At 40.3% G+C, this 15204-nt stretch overlaps 1 protein-coding gene across 1 annotated transcript in view; it reads left to right on the top strand.

The window, feature by feature from the left end:
- Positions 1-15204, top strand: part of B3gat2 (beta-1,3-glucuronyltransferase 2) — a 53067-nt gene that overhangs the window by 25769 nt on the left and 12094 nt on the right. The window contains exon 2 of the mRNA XM_070012183.1: positions 4574-4718. Coding sequence (XP_069868284.1) covers positions 4574-4718 — 145 coding nt within the window. The remainder of the gene's footprint in view (positions 1-4573; positions 4719-15204) is intronic.

Below are 15204 nucleotides of genomic sequence, written 5' to 3'. Positions count from 1 at the left end.
TATGCCTGTTTAAGATTTTCATATACGTAGGATTACATAGTATGCAGCATTTTATCTGGCTTCTTCCAGTCAATATTATTTTTTGCGACTCAGCCATGCTATTTGGGGTATCAATTGTTTATTTTCTTTCTGAGTAGCAATCCATTGCAGGTATATATCACAGTTTATCTTGCAAATTTACATACATTTAGATTATTTTCCAGCTTTTGTCTATTATGAATAAAGCGTTTTGTGAAGATTTAGGTACAAGTTTTTTAAAGCATGTGCTTTTCATTTCATTTTTCTCAGGTCTGGGATTACTAGGTCATAATACAAGAATTCTTAAACCATATTGCTTTCTTTTACAAGCAGTTGGAGCTTTTTAAATGCCCATCATTTAGAAATCTAGTTATTCTACATCATCATCAACTCTAGGTCTTGTCAGTATTTCCATTTTATTCTCATAAGCTAAAACTGGTTTTAGTTTCTGTTTCCATGGCAGACGATATAGAGCCTTTTCTTGTTGTTTTGGGAATGCCAGAATTTCAAGTCAAAGCCTCCAGCTCTCTAGACCTAGGTCCTTTACTATTTGAGACATGCCCCCAGCTCTGCTTTTGGCTAGTTATTTTAGAGGAGTCCTGCAGATTTTTTCTTCCTGGGCTGCTTTCTATCTCATTTTCATATTTTAGCCTCTTGAGTTGCTAGGATTATAGGCCTGAGCCACCAGTGTTTTCTCCTACATTCTTTATGTAACCTACTCCTTGAGGTTGCCTAAACCACTTCAAATTTCAAAAGATCAAGAACTTCATTTCCCTTTGGAAACAAGATTTGAAGTAACAGCATGTCTTTATGGAAGCACCGGGTTCACTCCAAGGACATGCTAATTATTTCTTGCATATAACTTTCTAAAGTATTTGGTCCCTAGAGCTGGCTATTAGCCATCCCTCCAGGAGGGGCCCAAGGGATGCAGCCTAAAGCTGATTGTATGGGCCACCAGACCTAGGTGCATAATACCCACCTCTCTCATTTTGCAGAGATAATGGTACAAAGTTCTCTGGGGTAGTTTAAATGGCATTTAGCCTGTGAGATGTGGAGATAGACCACAAGTGTCTCCTGTGTTCTTTGTAGCTATTAGACATGTGGGTATTTATGTGGGCAAGACTTTGACTGGCTAACATTGCTATTCAAGCCTTGTCCATTTAACTGGAGGTCATGATTGAACAATAAAGGAGGACAGCGTAGGAAGCTGGCCAACATTAATAAATAGGAAGAGAATCCCCTCTGGGGACTAGGCTAGCTTTCTAATGTTGTTAACTCTCATAAGTGAGTAAATCACTTCTAGTTCTTTTTTTAAAATAGTTCTACAGAAATGTTTCAGTTCAATAAGTCAGAATATGAGTACATGCATCTTGATCAAATGTCAGCCCTTCCATCATTCTCCCCCATCTTCCACAATTCCATCTCTACTCACTAATTAGTAGTACTTCTTTAATATGTATATTGAATATAAAAATATTCACCCACCCTTCCTGTCTCTATCTGCTCCTCCCTTGCATCACCTTCCCCAAGCTTTTTGTTAAACTGTTTGTTACTTGTTCAGAGGAATTGCATTATTAGAATCCTCTGGAGTATGCCATCGTTAGTCTGCACATACCTGTATATAACACTGTGTACATTTTCATATATGTTTATAATTTAGATCTAACTTGTACATATGAGAGAAAACATGTACTTTTGTCTCTCTGAGTCTGGCTTCATATAATTTTTTCCTAGGTCCATCCATTTCCCTACAAATGACATATTATTCTTTTTGATAGATTAGTGAAATTCCATTTTAGATAGACAGACAGATAAAGAGATGTCACACTTTCTTGTTTGTTATTATTGTTGGTTGTTGTGGGGCTTGAACTCAGGGCCTAAGCACTGCCCCTGAGCTCTTTCCCTCAAGTTTAGTGCTCTACCACTTTGAGTGACAGCTCCACTTCTGGTTTTCTGGTCATTAATTTGAGATAAGAATCTCACAGACAATGAGATGTACAGACATTATGTTGAAAATGAACTTTACAGCTTGTGGGGGGAGGAAGTTGGGGAGGTGGGAAGGGAAGGGATGATAGGGGAAAAACAAAGGAGGGGATAACAATGCTCAATAGGAAGTGTACTCATTACCTTACTCATGTAACTGTAACCCTTTGTAAGTATCTTTACAATAAAAAGTACATATTAAAAAAAGAAGAATCGTCTCTTTCTCAAACACAGAAGACAAAGGAAGAAACTGGTTTTTTGTGTATTTGGAAGAATGAAGCATTTATTTTCCTGCAGTTTTCCTTTGAGAGAGGTGTGCATGGGATGTCCTTTAAAATCAGCTTTAGAAAATATGATGCATATTTTTATTGACAAGTAAAATTGTATGTATTTGCTGTGAAAAGAAAAAGAATCTCACAGACTTTCCTGCCCAGACTGGCTTTGAACTGTGATCCTCAGATCTCAGCTGAATGAGTATCTAGGATTACAGGCATGAGCCACCAGTGCCCAGCTCACATTTTCTTGATTTATTCATCTGTTGTATGGCATCTGGACTGTTTCCATACTTTTGCTATGGTGAAGTGTAGTAAAGCAAAATTAACATGGGTGTATAAGTATCTTTACCATAGCTTCAAATGTAATATTATGGTTAAATACCCAATAGTAGTATCTCTGGATCATCATAGAGCATTTCTATGCTTAGTTTGTTGAGAATCTCCCAACTGACTTTCATACTGGTTGCACTAGTTTACATCCCCACCAACAATGTCACAGAGTTCTTTTTCCCCAGTCTCTGCATCTGTTGTCTGTATTCTTGATCTGTTGCCTGTATTCTTGATCTGTTGGCTATACCTCAGGCACCTCACTTTGTAATTGGTATTTTACTAATTTTTGTATTATGAAAGAAACAAGGTTTTGGAGTACAGGTAGCTCACAACTACTTTGGAAACTGAGATCTGAGGATTTTGGTTCACAACCAAGCTATGCAGACAAATTCTATGAGACATTTACCTCCAATTAACCAGCAAAAAGTCAGAAGTGGGGTGTGGTTCAAGTGTTAGAGTGTTAGCCTTGAACAAAAAAGGCCCAATGAGATCCAAAGGCCCTGAGTTCAAGTCCCAGAACTGGCACAAGAGAGAGGGAGGGAAAGAAAAAGAGAGAGGAAGAGGCAGGAAGAGGGAGGGAGAAAGGGAGGGAGGGGCATGGAAGAAGGGAGGGAGAGAGAAGTTTTCAGACATTTAGAATATTTTAGGGCTCATATATAGAATATTTAGGGTTCTTATACTTTTAATAATCAGCAAAATAAGTACCTGCTAAGGAATCCTGAAAGAACATGGATTGAGTGGAAAGGACACAGAACAAAGGATAGATCCCAAGGGGAAGTGCAAAAGTTCTGTAAATAGTTGTGCTATTTTCCTTGGAAATATCTGATACTCCACATAGGATAGTGGTTGTACATGGAGGAGTGGTATGTCTAACTCTGAGATGAAGCCTTCTACATTGAATCTCAGGGTGCTGCACAGACTGCATCTCTTCAGTGTTTTAACTGTTTAAATGAAAAACATTGTAAAACTTAACATTCCTAGGAATGCTCCATTCAAATAGTAATTGCCTTGTTTTTATCATGTTGCCCTCTGGAAAAATGAAGCATTTAGCTCTGAACTGCTCTCAGAAATATGAAATGTAGCTGGGTACTCATGGCTCATATGTGTAATCCTACCCCCTCAGGAAGCTGAGATCACTGTTCAAGGGCACAGGGCAGAAAAGTCTGTGAGACTGCATCTCCAAAATAGCAGCAAAAAGCTAAGCTGGTAGTGTGGCTTAAGTGGTAGGGCACCAACAATGAGCAAGAAAGCCAAGTGAATGTGAAGCCTTGAGTTCAAGCCTAAGTACCAGCAAAAAAAAAAAAAACACAAAAAACAAACAAAACAAAAGAATGTGCAGCTGAGTCTTTTGTGGAGTTTTGCTTCTCTTACCTAGAACCAACACTAAGCTCAGCTGAAATGAAAAGCCTGCTGCTACCATCCTTAATTGTCATGGCCATATTTAATTGTTCCCTTCCTAACAAACCCAGAATTATGAGTTATTCTTTTTAATTTTATGCTGTTTTTCTTCTTTAGAACCAGTTTATCTTCATTATTTTCAGGTCTGTCTTCCTCTGTATGCTTCCATCTTTTGTTCCCCTTAGGCACAGCTGGATTGGGTTTCGTGATGCCAAAACACTTGACTAGAGTTCTGGGCACTGCTGTGTGGGGAGCACAGTCTGGGCACTCAGGAGGACATAGAAATCCAAGGTGCTCTGCTCACCAGATCTTTGCAATCTTTGGAAATTTGGTGCCATAACCCTTTAACCACTGGATAAATGAGCTCCAAACCCAAAGCCAGTGGTCCAAACAAGAGGACAATCCTCAGTGAACTGGGGTAACAGTGTAGCAGCAGAAAACTTGGGAAACCTTCAGTTTTTGAAACCATGGTATACCCCTTCCAATCCCCAACCCTCTGAGTGGTCTAAGCTATTTTCCTCTTTATTTTTCATTAAGAAAATGTACAACATGTCTTTGTCTCCTTGTAGATGCGAACCACACGAAAGGTGTCAGTGTGGCCAGTGGGCCTGGTTGGTGGGCGACGCTACGAACGGCCCTTGGTGGAAAATGGCAAGGTGGTTGGCTGGTACACTGGCTGGAGAGCGGACAGGCCTTTTGCTATCGACATGGCAGGTGAGGAGTGGGTTGCTCTTAGGTGTGCCCATGTACAGTAGTGCACCAGAACAAGAGGGTTTATAAGATGAGTTTGGCTGAGCTCCAGTGGCTCCTACAAATCCTAGCTACTCAGGAGACTGAGATTTGTGGATTGTGGTTCAAAGCCAGCTCTGGCAAGAAAGTCCATCAGACTCTTAGCTCCAATTAACCACCAAAAAGCTGGAAGTGGAGCTGTGGCTCAAGTGGTAGATGCCAGCCTTGAACCAAAAAAATCTAAGGACAGTACCCAGGCCCTGGGTTCAAGCTGTAGTACACACACACACACACACACACACACACACACACATACACACACACACACACGCTCACTCACACGCACGCACGCGTGCATGTGCGCTGCTAGCTTATACCTGTAACTCTTAACTATGCAGGAAACTGAGATCTGAAAGTTGCAGTTTGTAACTAGCCTGGGCAGACAAATTCTGAGTTATCTCCATTTAACTAACAAGAATCTGGACATGGAGGTATAGCTCACATAGTAGAGAATCAGCCATGGGGAAAGAAGGAAGACAGGAGAATTTGGGGTGAGAGTTCAAGCTCTGGTACCAGCAGAAAGAAAGAGAAAAAGGGAGGAAGAAAGAGAAAAAGGGAGGGAAAAAGGAAAAGAAAGAGAAGAAAAAAAGAAAGGAAGGAAGGGAAGGAGGGAGGAAGGGAAGAAAAGAAAGGAAGACAAGGAAGAAAGAAAGGAGGGAAGGAAAAGGAAGAGAAAAAGAAGGAAAGAGAAAGGAAAAAAGGAAGAAAAGAACAGAAGAAAAAGAAGGATGAGAGGAAGGAAGGCAGGAAGGCAGGCAGGAAGGAAGGAAGAGGGGGAGGGAGGGAGGGAGAAAGGGGAGGAAGAGAGGGAGAGAAGGAAGGTAGGGAGGGAGAAGAAAGAAGGAAGAAAAGAAAGAAGGAAAGGAAGGAAGGAAGGAAAGGAAGATGGGAGGGAGAGAGAAAGAAAGAGGATGAAGGAAAGAAGAAAATGTTGACCTTTCTCTAGCCTTTTTTTTCTTTTTGGTCTGTTGTAGGGCTTGAACTCAGGGCCTGGGCACTGCCCCTGAGATTTTTTTTTGCTCCAAACTACTGCTCTGTCGCTTGGAGCCACAGCACCGCTTCCTCTCTATTCTTTTATCTAAGGTAATGAATGGAGCAAGAAGCTTGGAGGCTTCAATGGTAGGAACTGGGCCTGGCCCTTGTTTCCCTTTTGGTGCCTCTCTGTGGAAGACTCATTGATGTTTAAATACATCATGTTTATTGATAACTTGAGTAATTATTTAAAATCATTTTAATGCTTATTGATAAACTTGGTGCTTTACATAGCTAAAATATAAAATTGGATTGCTGGTTTTCCAAGCAGTTACTAACTTTGGTATAACTATGTTTCAAATTTTTATTCCTTGACCAACCAAGTGAATTAAATTAGAATAAAATGCTGCTTTACCATGAAGTGACTCATGTTCTGTGGGTGACATGAAATGATGCCCGTGATCTCTGTGGAAGAATGCAGTTTGAAATATGAGACTTAGAGGGGGGGAAAAATCACTGACATGTATCACCTAGAAGATGTAGGCAGAAAGGCTTCAAAATTGAACACATCAATCACCAGTGCTGTCTGTCAGCCTGTGCTTGTCCAATCTTTTGCTTATATTTCCCAACTGCAGTCAAAAAAATTCTATGCTCAGAATTTGGAGGCTGTATATTTTGAGGAAGCAAAACATTGTGATGAGTACTAGGGGAATGTTAAGAGCACAGCTCTCTCAGAGGGCTGTATGTGTGACTATCACCCTTCACCATGGGAGAAGGCACATTATTTTTGCTTAGCATTTCACAAACATTACAAAGGAGACTGTTTTGTGGCACTGTGTGAAGCAGTATGGATCTCTTGTGCTTTGCTGGTGGCACTCTGCTAAGTCCCATCCCTGTGTCCTGACTCTTCTTCCTTCTCTCAACTCAAGCCAAAACCCTTGGTTTTCCGTTCTTGCAGCCCCAGAGCTAAACTAGCACCTCAACCAATGTATTTACCTGGAAGTAGACAGAGAGACAGGTGAGCCATACTGGATGGCCCTGAAGACTTCCCAAAGATCCATTGTCAGTTCACTGGAAGTCAACAGCTCTAAAAATGAGGTTGACCATAATTCTACTTTTGAAAGATGAATATATCCTTAATATATCCTTGAAGACAAAATTGAGAGCTCAAGCAAAGTCTTTCCTTTGTGTGGAACTCAGTATCTTCCTACATAAACAAAGCCCAGAGTTCTTCTACAATCCCTTTTTCTCTCACTTTGGAAAACTCAAAAATCCCGATGCTTGGACTAGAGAACTCCAACTTTGACCTTTGGTTCCAACTTTTCTCAGAACTTGGTTGCAACACCAAGTCCTCACACAGGTCTCCTCACACAGGGCTGCTGCCAGTAGATATGCTTCAGAATGCTAGACACCAACCTAAGGACAATGAGGACACCAACTTGAATGGAACTCAGCAAGGCAAAGTTTACTTCTGCAGAAGGGTGAACTAAAATCTGGCAGGCAAGTAGATATGCTTCAGAATGCTAGACACCAACCTAAGGACAATGAGGACACCAACTTGAATGGAACTCAGCAAGGCAAAGTTTACTTCTGCAGAAGGGTGAACTAAAATCTGGCAGGCAAGCACACAGAGCAGGCAGGTTGCTCCCCTTTTATCATTAATGCAGCACACCTGTTGTGCTCAGATTGAACAAGCTCAGGGTCACAACCTGCAACATAACATGGCTCAATTAACAGGAACAAGGCATGTTCATTTGGGCATAGCAGGAATAGGATGTAACTAAAATTTAATCAACAAGGGCCCAGCCATCTGGCTAAAGGAGGTTTTTAGAAAAATAATTATTACAAGATTGATAGAAAGGAAGCAACCCATTCTGATAGAAAAGATGGCTTTTCTCACACTTCCCATTACTCTGAATGGGTAACATCAATGTAGGAGCGACTTGAATAATTTTCTGGATCTTAGTATAAGAACCATTGGTAGGGGATCAAGTATCAAGTAAACTTGTTGAATATTTACATTGTATTATCCAAGATTTGTGTCCAAATAGGTGTCCAATAAAACAAAATATGTTTTATTAGGGATGGCCTATGGAAAGGCATTTAGTGGTTTTCATTGCTAAATCCTATGAGAAATTTTAACTAATGTGACACTGTAGCTTTTTTTCTAGGCATTTTAATATATTTTCAAATCATAATAAAAGCATCTAGGCAAGCACTGGTAGATTGGTAGTTTACTCTTTTATTCATGGCTTTTCTTTCACTTCCACATAAACTTACTGTTTAAACACTTTTCTGCCTTTAAATTATTTAATGGGTAGGGAAAATGAATCCATTCTCCTAGACAGTATCACACTTTGCTCCTTCACACCTGTGACTTCAGGTCATCTTGCCACTTGGTACTTCTCTTCTCTGAGATTTGGAAAGCCCCAGACCTTTGGGAGCAATAGGTAGAACCATGGGCGTGCGTGAGTGTGTGGAGTGTGACTGATATAGGAGAGCCAAGGATGGCACTTTCAGGACCGTGGCAGCAATTAGAAGGAAAAAAAGATGTGAGGAGTTTCAAGAGAGAAAAGTAACTCCCCCCACCCAGCCCCTTAATGATGGAGGAGAAACTCATGTTTTTAAGAGAAAAACAGAAAAGTCTCAAAGGTGAGGAAATGAGAGGGTGAGGTCAGGCCCCTTAGATGGGCAAATTCTCCTTAGCAGAATCACCTCTGACTCCCAGGTTAAAGGTAAGATTCCTAAGGAAGTAGAGACTAGGGGTAGGGGAAAACTGATTGTTAAGATGAGAAGTTTGGGGGGCTGGAGGAGGATGGGAAGGGATGGGAAGGGGAAACAAAGGAGGAGGCTACAATGCTTGATAAGAAATGTACTCATCTTGCCCATGTAACTGTAACTCCTCTGTACAGTATTTTCACAATTAAAAAAATGAAAAAAAAGAAATTATAGTATCATGAGTTATAAGTGCTTAAAACACAGGCAAAAATAGGAATAAAAGGAACAGACACATATGGTAGCAATAATTATTTCTTGGTATGTCATGCATGATTTAGCATATTTTATATTATATATTTAGTTTATATTTCATATTTATTAATGTTTTGCATTTTACTGATCCTTTTAGCATATATTATATTTTCCAGTGTAATATATAGACATTTTATAGAAAAATAAAATACTTAAAACATAGAAAAATATTCTTTTAAATAAAGCTATATCATGTGACTTTGTTACAAGCTATATTAGTAACTGATCTTGAAACTAAGATAGAAAAGAGGTAATATTAATCTGATTAAATTTGTTTTTACAGTTCCTTAAAAAAAAAGATGAGAAGTTTGACTCTGTCTTATTGTATATTCCAAGTCATAGCTGGTGTGCTTAGAATATATATGCTTGAAAATGTCCGTGGGCAGGTTCAAGCTTGGAGTTCTGGTAACTATCTGGGTAGGGGAATGAAGCCAGAGTATTAAAGCCATCAAAATTTTAGAGCTATTAAAGCTATTAAAAATTATTAAAGAAACAAGGCATTTCAGATTATGCTTATCATTCAGCAGAGATTTAGATCTTTCTAATACCATATATGTTATATAAGACCATATATGATACAGTGAAATTATCACAGATATGATTAAATTGATGTGTTAAACTTACATTTGGTTTCATTTTAATTGTTATAATTTGTACTATCCTTTGGGTTATAATTTAGCTGCAGAAAATATGGTACCCTTGGGTAATTAAAATAGTCTGATAACCAGTACACTGGTTTTATAAAAATAGGAGTTTGCATATTAGGAAGAAAAAGATCACACACCTAACTAGTTTTCAGTCAGTGCTACACTGTCATCCTGGTGGAGGAGAATGGAGTTTAAAGAACAGGAAATGAGAAAGAAGACAGCCACAATACCTGCCCAGGCTTCCCACCTTCCTTGTTTTTTATACCCACAACCATACCCCCAAAACAAACAGGAACAATTGTTCAGGAATGCAAACTGGAGTCTTGCTCCCTGTGTTCTGGAGTCAACAAATCCTTGCAATCAGGCCTACCTTACCAGCCTTGAGCCCCTCTGCTGGATCTTCGAGAGAATTCTCTCCTTCAGCATGATTACAGTGTCCCTACTTTCATCCCAAGGCCACTACAGGGGCTGAGACTAGAATATCATCTTTACTTCACCCTACTCACCCCTGGAAAGACTTCACTGACACCCCTAGATTAACATTGCTCCCTCCACATCATATTCACACTCTTAATCTCCTGTACTCACTCACTTTTGCCACAGTGGCACTGCCTTCCTTACTATCTTTGAAACTCCCTCCTCACCTTACCCGACTTCTGCCCCAAATGCCACTTCCATGTGAGCAGAAGCCCTGACCACTGTGTCACCCACTCTCTGCGTATATCTGTGCATACTGTAGCCAAGGCTTAAGAGGATCTGAGTATTGTTTTATTCCCCAGTATGTCCCCATTGCTAGCTTACTGGACAGCCCCCCCCCCACTTTTTAAAGCTATTGCAAATGGCTATAAATGTGAAGAAGGCCAAGATCAAGGGGTAACTGTAGGCAGATGGGGAAACTCTCTCTGGAGACACACAAATCAGTTATACAGTGGTTTCTTTGTCTTGATACTTAGCAAGGCATCCTGCATGGGTCGATGCACTTGCAGCTTCTTTCTTGGTAGATAATACTGTGATAAACTGAAAACCAACCTGGATCAGGTGGCCCCAAAACCAAATTAGCTCAGTCAAATATAATATCACTTGCTTTGCTTCATGAATATAAATACTCCAAGAAAATGGAAGGAGAGACCTCCTTGTTCCTTTGGAGCCATTTGTAACTTAAGCATGCTGTTTTCCACACATGGATGCTTTGTATTAGATAGATAAAGTTACTGAAAGCTCTCAGTAAAGTGACTTGATGTATCATGGTTTATTAGTATAGATTCTGGGGACCAGCTTGGGACTTCGTTCTTAGGTGATGCATTATGACTGCCCCTGGACTTTGTATGGGTCTTCAAAAGAGAAATCTAGTTGGGAGGGGGTGGGCAAGCCTGTCTTAATAACCTGCAGAATCAAGTGTTCTGGCAATAGGTGGCCTGTTGTTCATTTCTTTTTGGTGCAGCTAGGGTTTGAACAGAGCCCTACACTCAATCAGCTGACACTGTACTCCAAGCTTGCTTTGCAGTGGCTATCTGAAAACAGTCTCATAGACTCTTCTGCCTGGGTTCATTTCAAACCACCTCAATAGCTTTTCTAATCCTTTTTCATGGGCAGGGGGCCCTGGCTGTGTTGAACCAAGGTGGGTGTGTGAGTTAAGAGCCTCTACACTCTCCTCAGAGAGCTTGGTTTGGTATACCCTGGAGCGGGCTGAGCAGGGCCTGGGAGGTGGAGTGGGAGAGATCCTCAGAGCACTGACAAGACTACTCAGGAAGTGGGCTGAGGGTTCCGGAGTTCCATCCCAATTCATGTAGCTGTTCTGTAATTAGGGACTGGATTTCTTTCCTCAAGATATTATTATAATAAAGTATTCATTCAGGACTAAGAATTTGGAGCACTGAAAGTTTCTTCCTTCTATAGAAGAAATCCAGCTGGCTTGGTGATGGCTTTTGCTTAGCCTTCATCAGACATTCACACCCTGTGTGCTTTCTTATTTAATCTTCACTCCAGGTAATGAGAGGTGTGTTAGCTTTCTTTTCTTTTTAATTTTATTTTTTTTATTGTGAGAATACCGTACAGAGGAGTTACAATTACATGGGCAGATAACGAATACATTTCTTATCAAGCATTGTTGCTTCCTCGTTGTGTCCCCTTCCCATCCCTTCCCATACTCCTTATCCTCACAAATGAGAATCCTAAGCACATGCAGTCTAAATGTGCTACATGATTTGTCTGGAGCATCCCAAGAATTCAGTGATTAAGAGCCAGATTCAGTAGCTAGGTCAGTGTGTTCACAAAAATGACCTCCACCTGACTATGGACCCCAGCTCTCTCACCATGAATCAAGGGGACACCATAATCACTAAGCAATCTTTCCTTCATCTTGGAGTAGAGGAAGTGAAAAAAACTCACTTTTTTGAAATGTGGCATCACATATAAAGCACGTAGTAGAACTTTGTAGATACCTGTGAATGTTGCATCTCTTAAAAAACAAGATGATTTACATGAACTGGGTTAATTGTTTTAATATGAGAAAGGTTGGGTTCTTGTAGACAGCTGTGATGTGGGACTGCTGACCCCAGGTCCCACCCAGGCAGAATAACCACTACAACATGGGATCTAATACCATTTTTTTTCTCACCTGAAGACTAGGTCATACCATCTCCCTTCTGGTTATAGTGAGAGTCACATACAAACATTTTTGCTGGTCTGTGATTAATGGGCTCTGAGCTTGCATTTGACTGTCAAGGTAATATTTACGAACGCGCAAAGACCAGGTACTGATAGTTCACACCTGTAATCCTTGTTACACAGGAGACTGAAGTCTGAGGTTTACAATTTGAAGGTAGCCCTGGCAGACAAATCAAGAGACTTATCTCCAATTAACCAGCAAAAAACCAAACACTAGCTTGAGGCTTTGAGTTCAAGCCCAAGTACTGGTACCAAAAAAAAAAAAAAAAAAAAAAAAAAAAAAAAAAAGGAAAAAAAAAAGAAAAGAAAAGAAAAAGGAAAAAAAATAACAGAAAAAAAAAAAAAAGCCAAACCATGCGAATGCTACTATAGCTTCATGGACTGTACTATGTCTGAGTTGCTGGACCTGGGCTCATTATGATTCATTCAACAACTGGCTCAACAATCAGATTAGCCTTTTGAAAGGAATGTTGGCCCTTGCTTTAGAAACCACCAAAACAAAGAGTGACCAGTAAAAGAACATAGCCACCAAAAATCATGAAAGAGTTATTTGGGAGCAGACTGGGACTCCATTTTTGTAATTTCTCAGCTGAAAAACTAAACAAACTGAAGCACTTGAGCTTGAGCCTGCAAGAGAAAAATGCCATTTATAACAGTTTTGCAGGGTGTTCTGTGTGGCATGAGTTCCAGTGAGCCCAGCAGTGAGTCTGTGCACAATGAAGGCAAGCATACATTGCAAAAATTACTCTTGATGAACAGGGATGGATTTGAAAGGACACTGCTTACTTCTTATAGTCAAGTCACAAAGGGGAAAATGTCTTTTCTTTTCTTTCTTTTTTTAATTTTTGCTGCCTTGACTTTCTTGAAGACATCTGTGGTCATAATTTTCATCACAATACTGTTAAAGAATTGTTTTTCTTTAACCAGGCGCCAGTGGTTCATGCCTGTAATTTTAGCTACTCAGGAGGCTGAGATCTGAGGATCAGGGTTCAAAGCTAGCCTGGGCAGGAATGTCCGTGAGCCTTGTCCAATAAACCACTAGAAAACCGGAAGTGGCACTGTGGCTCAAAAGGCAGAGTGCTCACCTTGAGCTGAAGAGCTGAGAGACAGTGCCCAGGCCTAGAGTTCAAGCACCACGACTAATAAAAATAGAATTGTTTTTCTATGGACTGGGGGAGTGGTTCAAGTGGTAAAGCTCCAGCTGAGTATGAATTGTTTTTCTGACAATTTGGCCAAGTGTCTTTGTTTTGGTTGATTGCTTGAATAAACTTTTAACCCCTTTCAAACTATCTGACTAATTGCTTCAAGACTCAGCAGTAACAAATGAACCAGCAGATGCCTCCATCCTGTTGTTAGAATCTTGCTAGAATCCATATGTCCACAAGGTGGCGTCATGTCACTGTCCTCCCAATCCCCATTTCCTCACCAAATGGTGAATGCTACTATCAACTCTGCAACCTGTGTTTCCATCTGAAGCACAGCCTTTGACTGTAGTAGTTTGAATAATGTTTGCTGAATTCATTAATTTTAACTTGTTTCCTTTTTCTAGTTCAAGGATTATCAAAATGAAAAGTTAAGGCCATCTTATTGTCATTGTTTCTTAACGATGAGAATTTAAAAGGATGTAGGGGGAAGAAATGCAGAAGTCCCTAAGGAAAGCCTAATCCACATCAGAATCACCAAAGCAGCTTTGGAAAAATACCCACAACTGGGGTCCCCATCACACCAATTAGACAGGAATCTCTGGTGGGTAGGACTTAGTGTTTCATAGGTATAGGAGTTGTATTGTTTTTCTTTAGACTTGAGCTGATTGTAAGGGGCTGCCATGGATTAGAACAGCTTGGATAGATGGACAGAAGCTACTTCAAGTTCCTTCCTGTGGGTCAAGGGTGTTCATTCCTGATCACAGCCCCTTCCAGATGGTCCAATCAATCCATCTGGACTCTCAGGAGGGATGGCATCATTTCTAAGTTTCTGAGTGCTCACTAGAATTATTTAAGCCAGAAGTTAAGCAAGAAGAGAATTTGGACATGGGAAAGGAATTTTTATTAATCCTAATAACTGAAAGGCACCAGCAGTAGAAGTGAAAGATTGCCTTGAGATAGCAAGTTTGGGCTAGGTTTTCTTATTTAATTAATTTGCCACTCCTGGGGCTTGAACTCAGAGCCTGGGCACTGTCCCTGAGCTTCTTTTGCTCAAGGCTAAAGGCTAACATTCTACCACTTGAGCTACAGCTCCACTTCCTGCTTTTTCTGTTTATGTGGTACTAAGGAATTGAACCCAGAGCTTCATGCATGCTAGGCAAGCACCCTGCCACTAAGCCACATTCCCAACCTCTGGTCTATTTTTTTAAAATAATGTTATTTGACATATAATTATACATATTTATAGGGTAGAGTGTGATATTTCAGTGCATATACACAATGTGTAGTGATTAAATCTATGTAATTAGCATATTATCACTTCAAATTTTATTTAATTGGGGTTAGAATATCTAAAATCCTCCTTGTAGCTTATTTGCCTTATTTTTTAAATTTTTATTGCTATTATAAAGTTGATATACAATGAAGTTACAGTTACATAAGGCAGGTAAAGAGTATATTTCTTTGTGGACAATATCGCCTCTTCACTCTCTCTCTCCCAGTTAGCTTTTTGAATAGGTACTAGTTTATTGTTAGTCATTTTAGGTGCTCCAGAACACTGGAGCTTGTTCTGAATTTGAACTGCTATTTTGTGCCCATTAGCCAGCCTCTCCCTAACCACCTTCTTCCCTACCTCACCTTCCTACCTCCTCCCCAACTACTTCTGATAGTTTGTCTGTACACACACACACACACACACACACACACACACACACACACACACACACACACACACACACACACACACACAGAGGGGTGGGTGAGAGGTTTCTTTGTGGCAGTACTGAGAATTGAATTTAGGGCTTCATGATTGCTAGGCAATTACTTGGCCATACCCCCAACCCCTTTTTGCACTGTAGATTTGAAATAGCATTTTTGTTTATGATCAGGCAGCCCCAGATTGATCCACCCAGCCAGCCTTTCTCAAACTTCCTCCCTAAGCTGAGCACCAAT

This window comes from Dipodomys merriami, unplaced genomic scaffold (assembly GCF_024711535.1).
Source record: "Dipodomys merriami isolate MVZ:Mamm:240054 unplaced genomic scaffold, mDipMer1.0.p SCAF_89, whole genome shotgun sequence".
In the NCBI taxonomy this organism is placed as follows: Eukaryota; Metazoa; Chordata; class Mammalia; order Rodentia; family Heteromyidae; genus Dipodomys; species Dipodomys merriami.
Note: the sequence above shows the minus strand (reverse complement) of the source record. Positions and strands in the feature narration are given on the sequence as shown.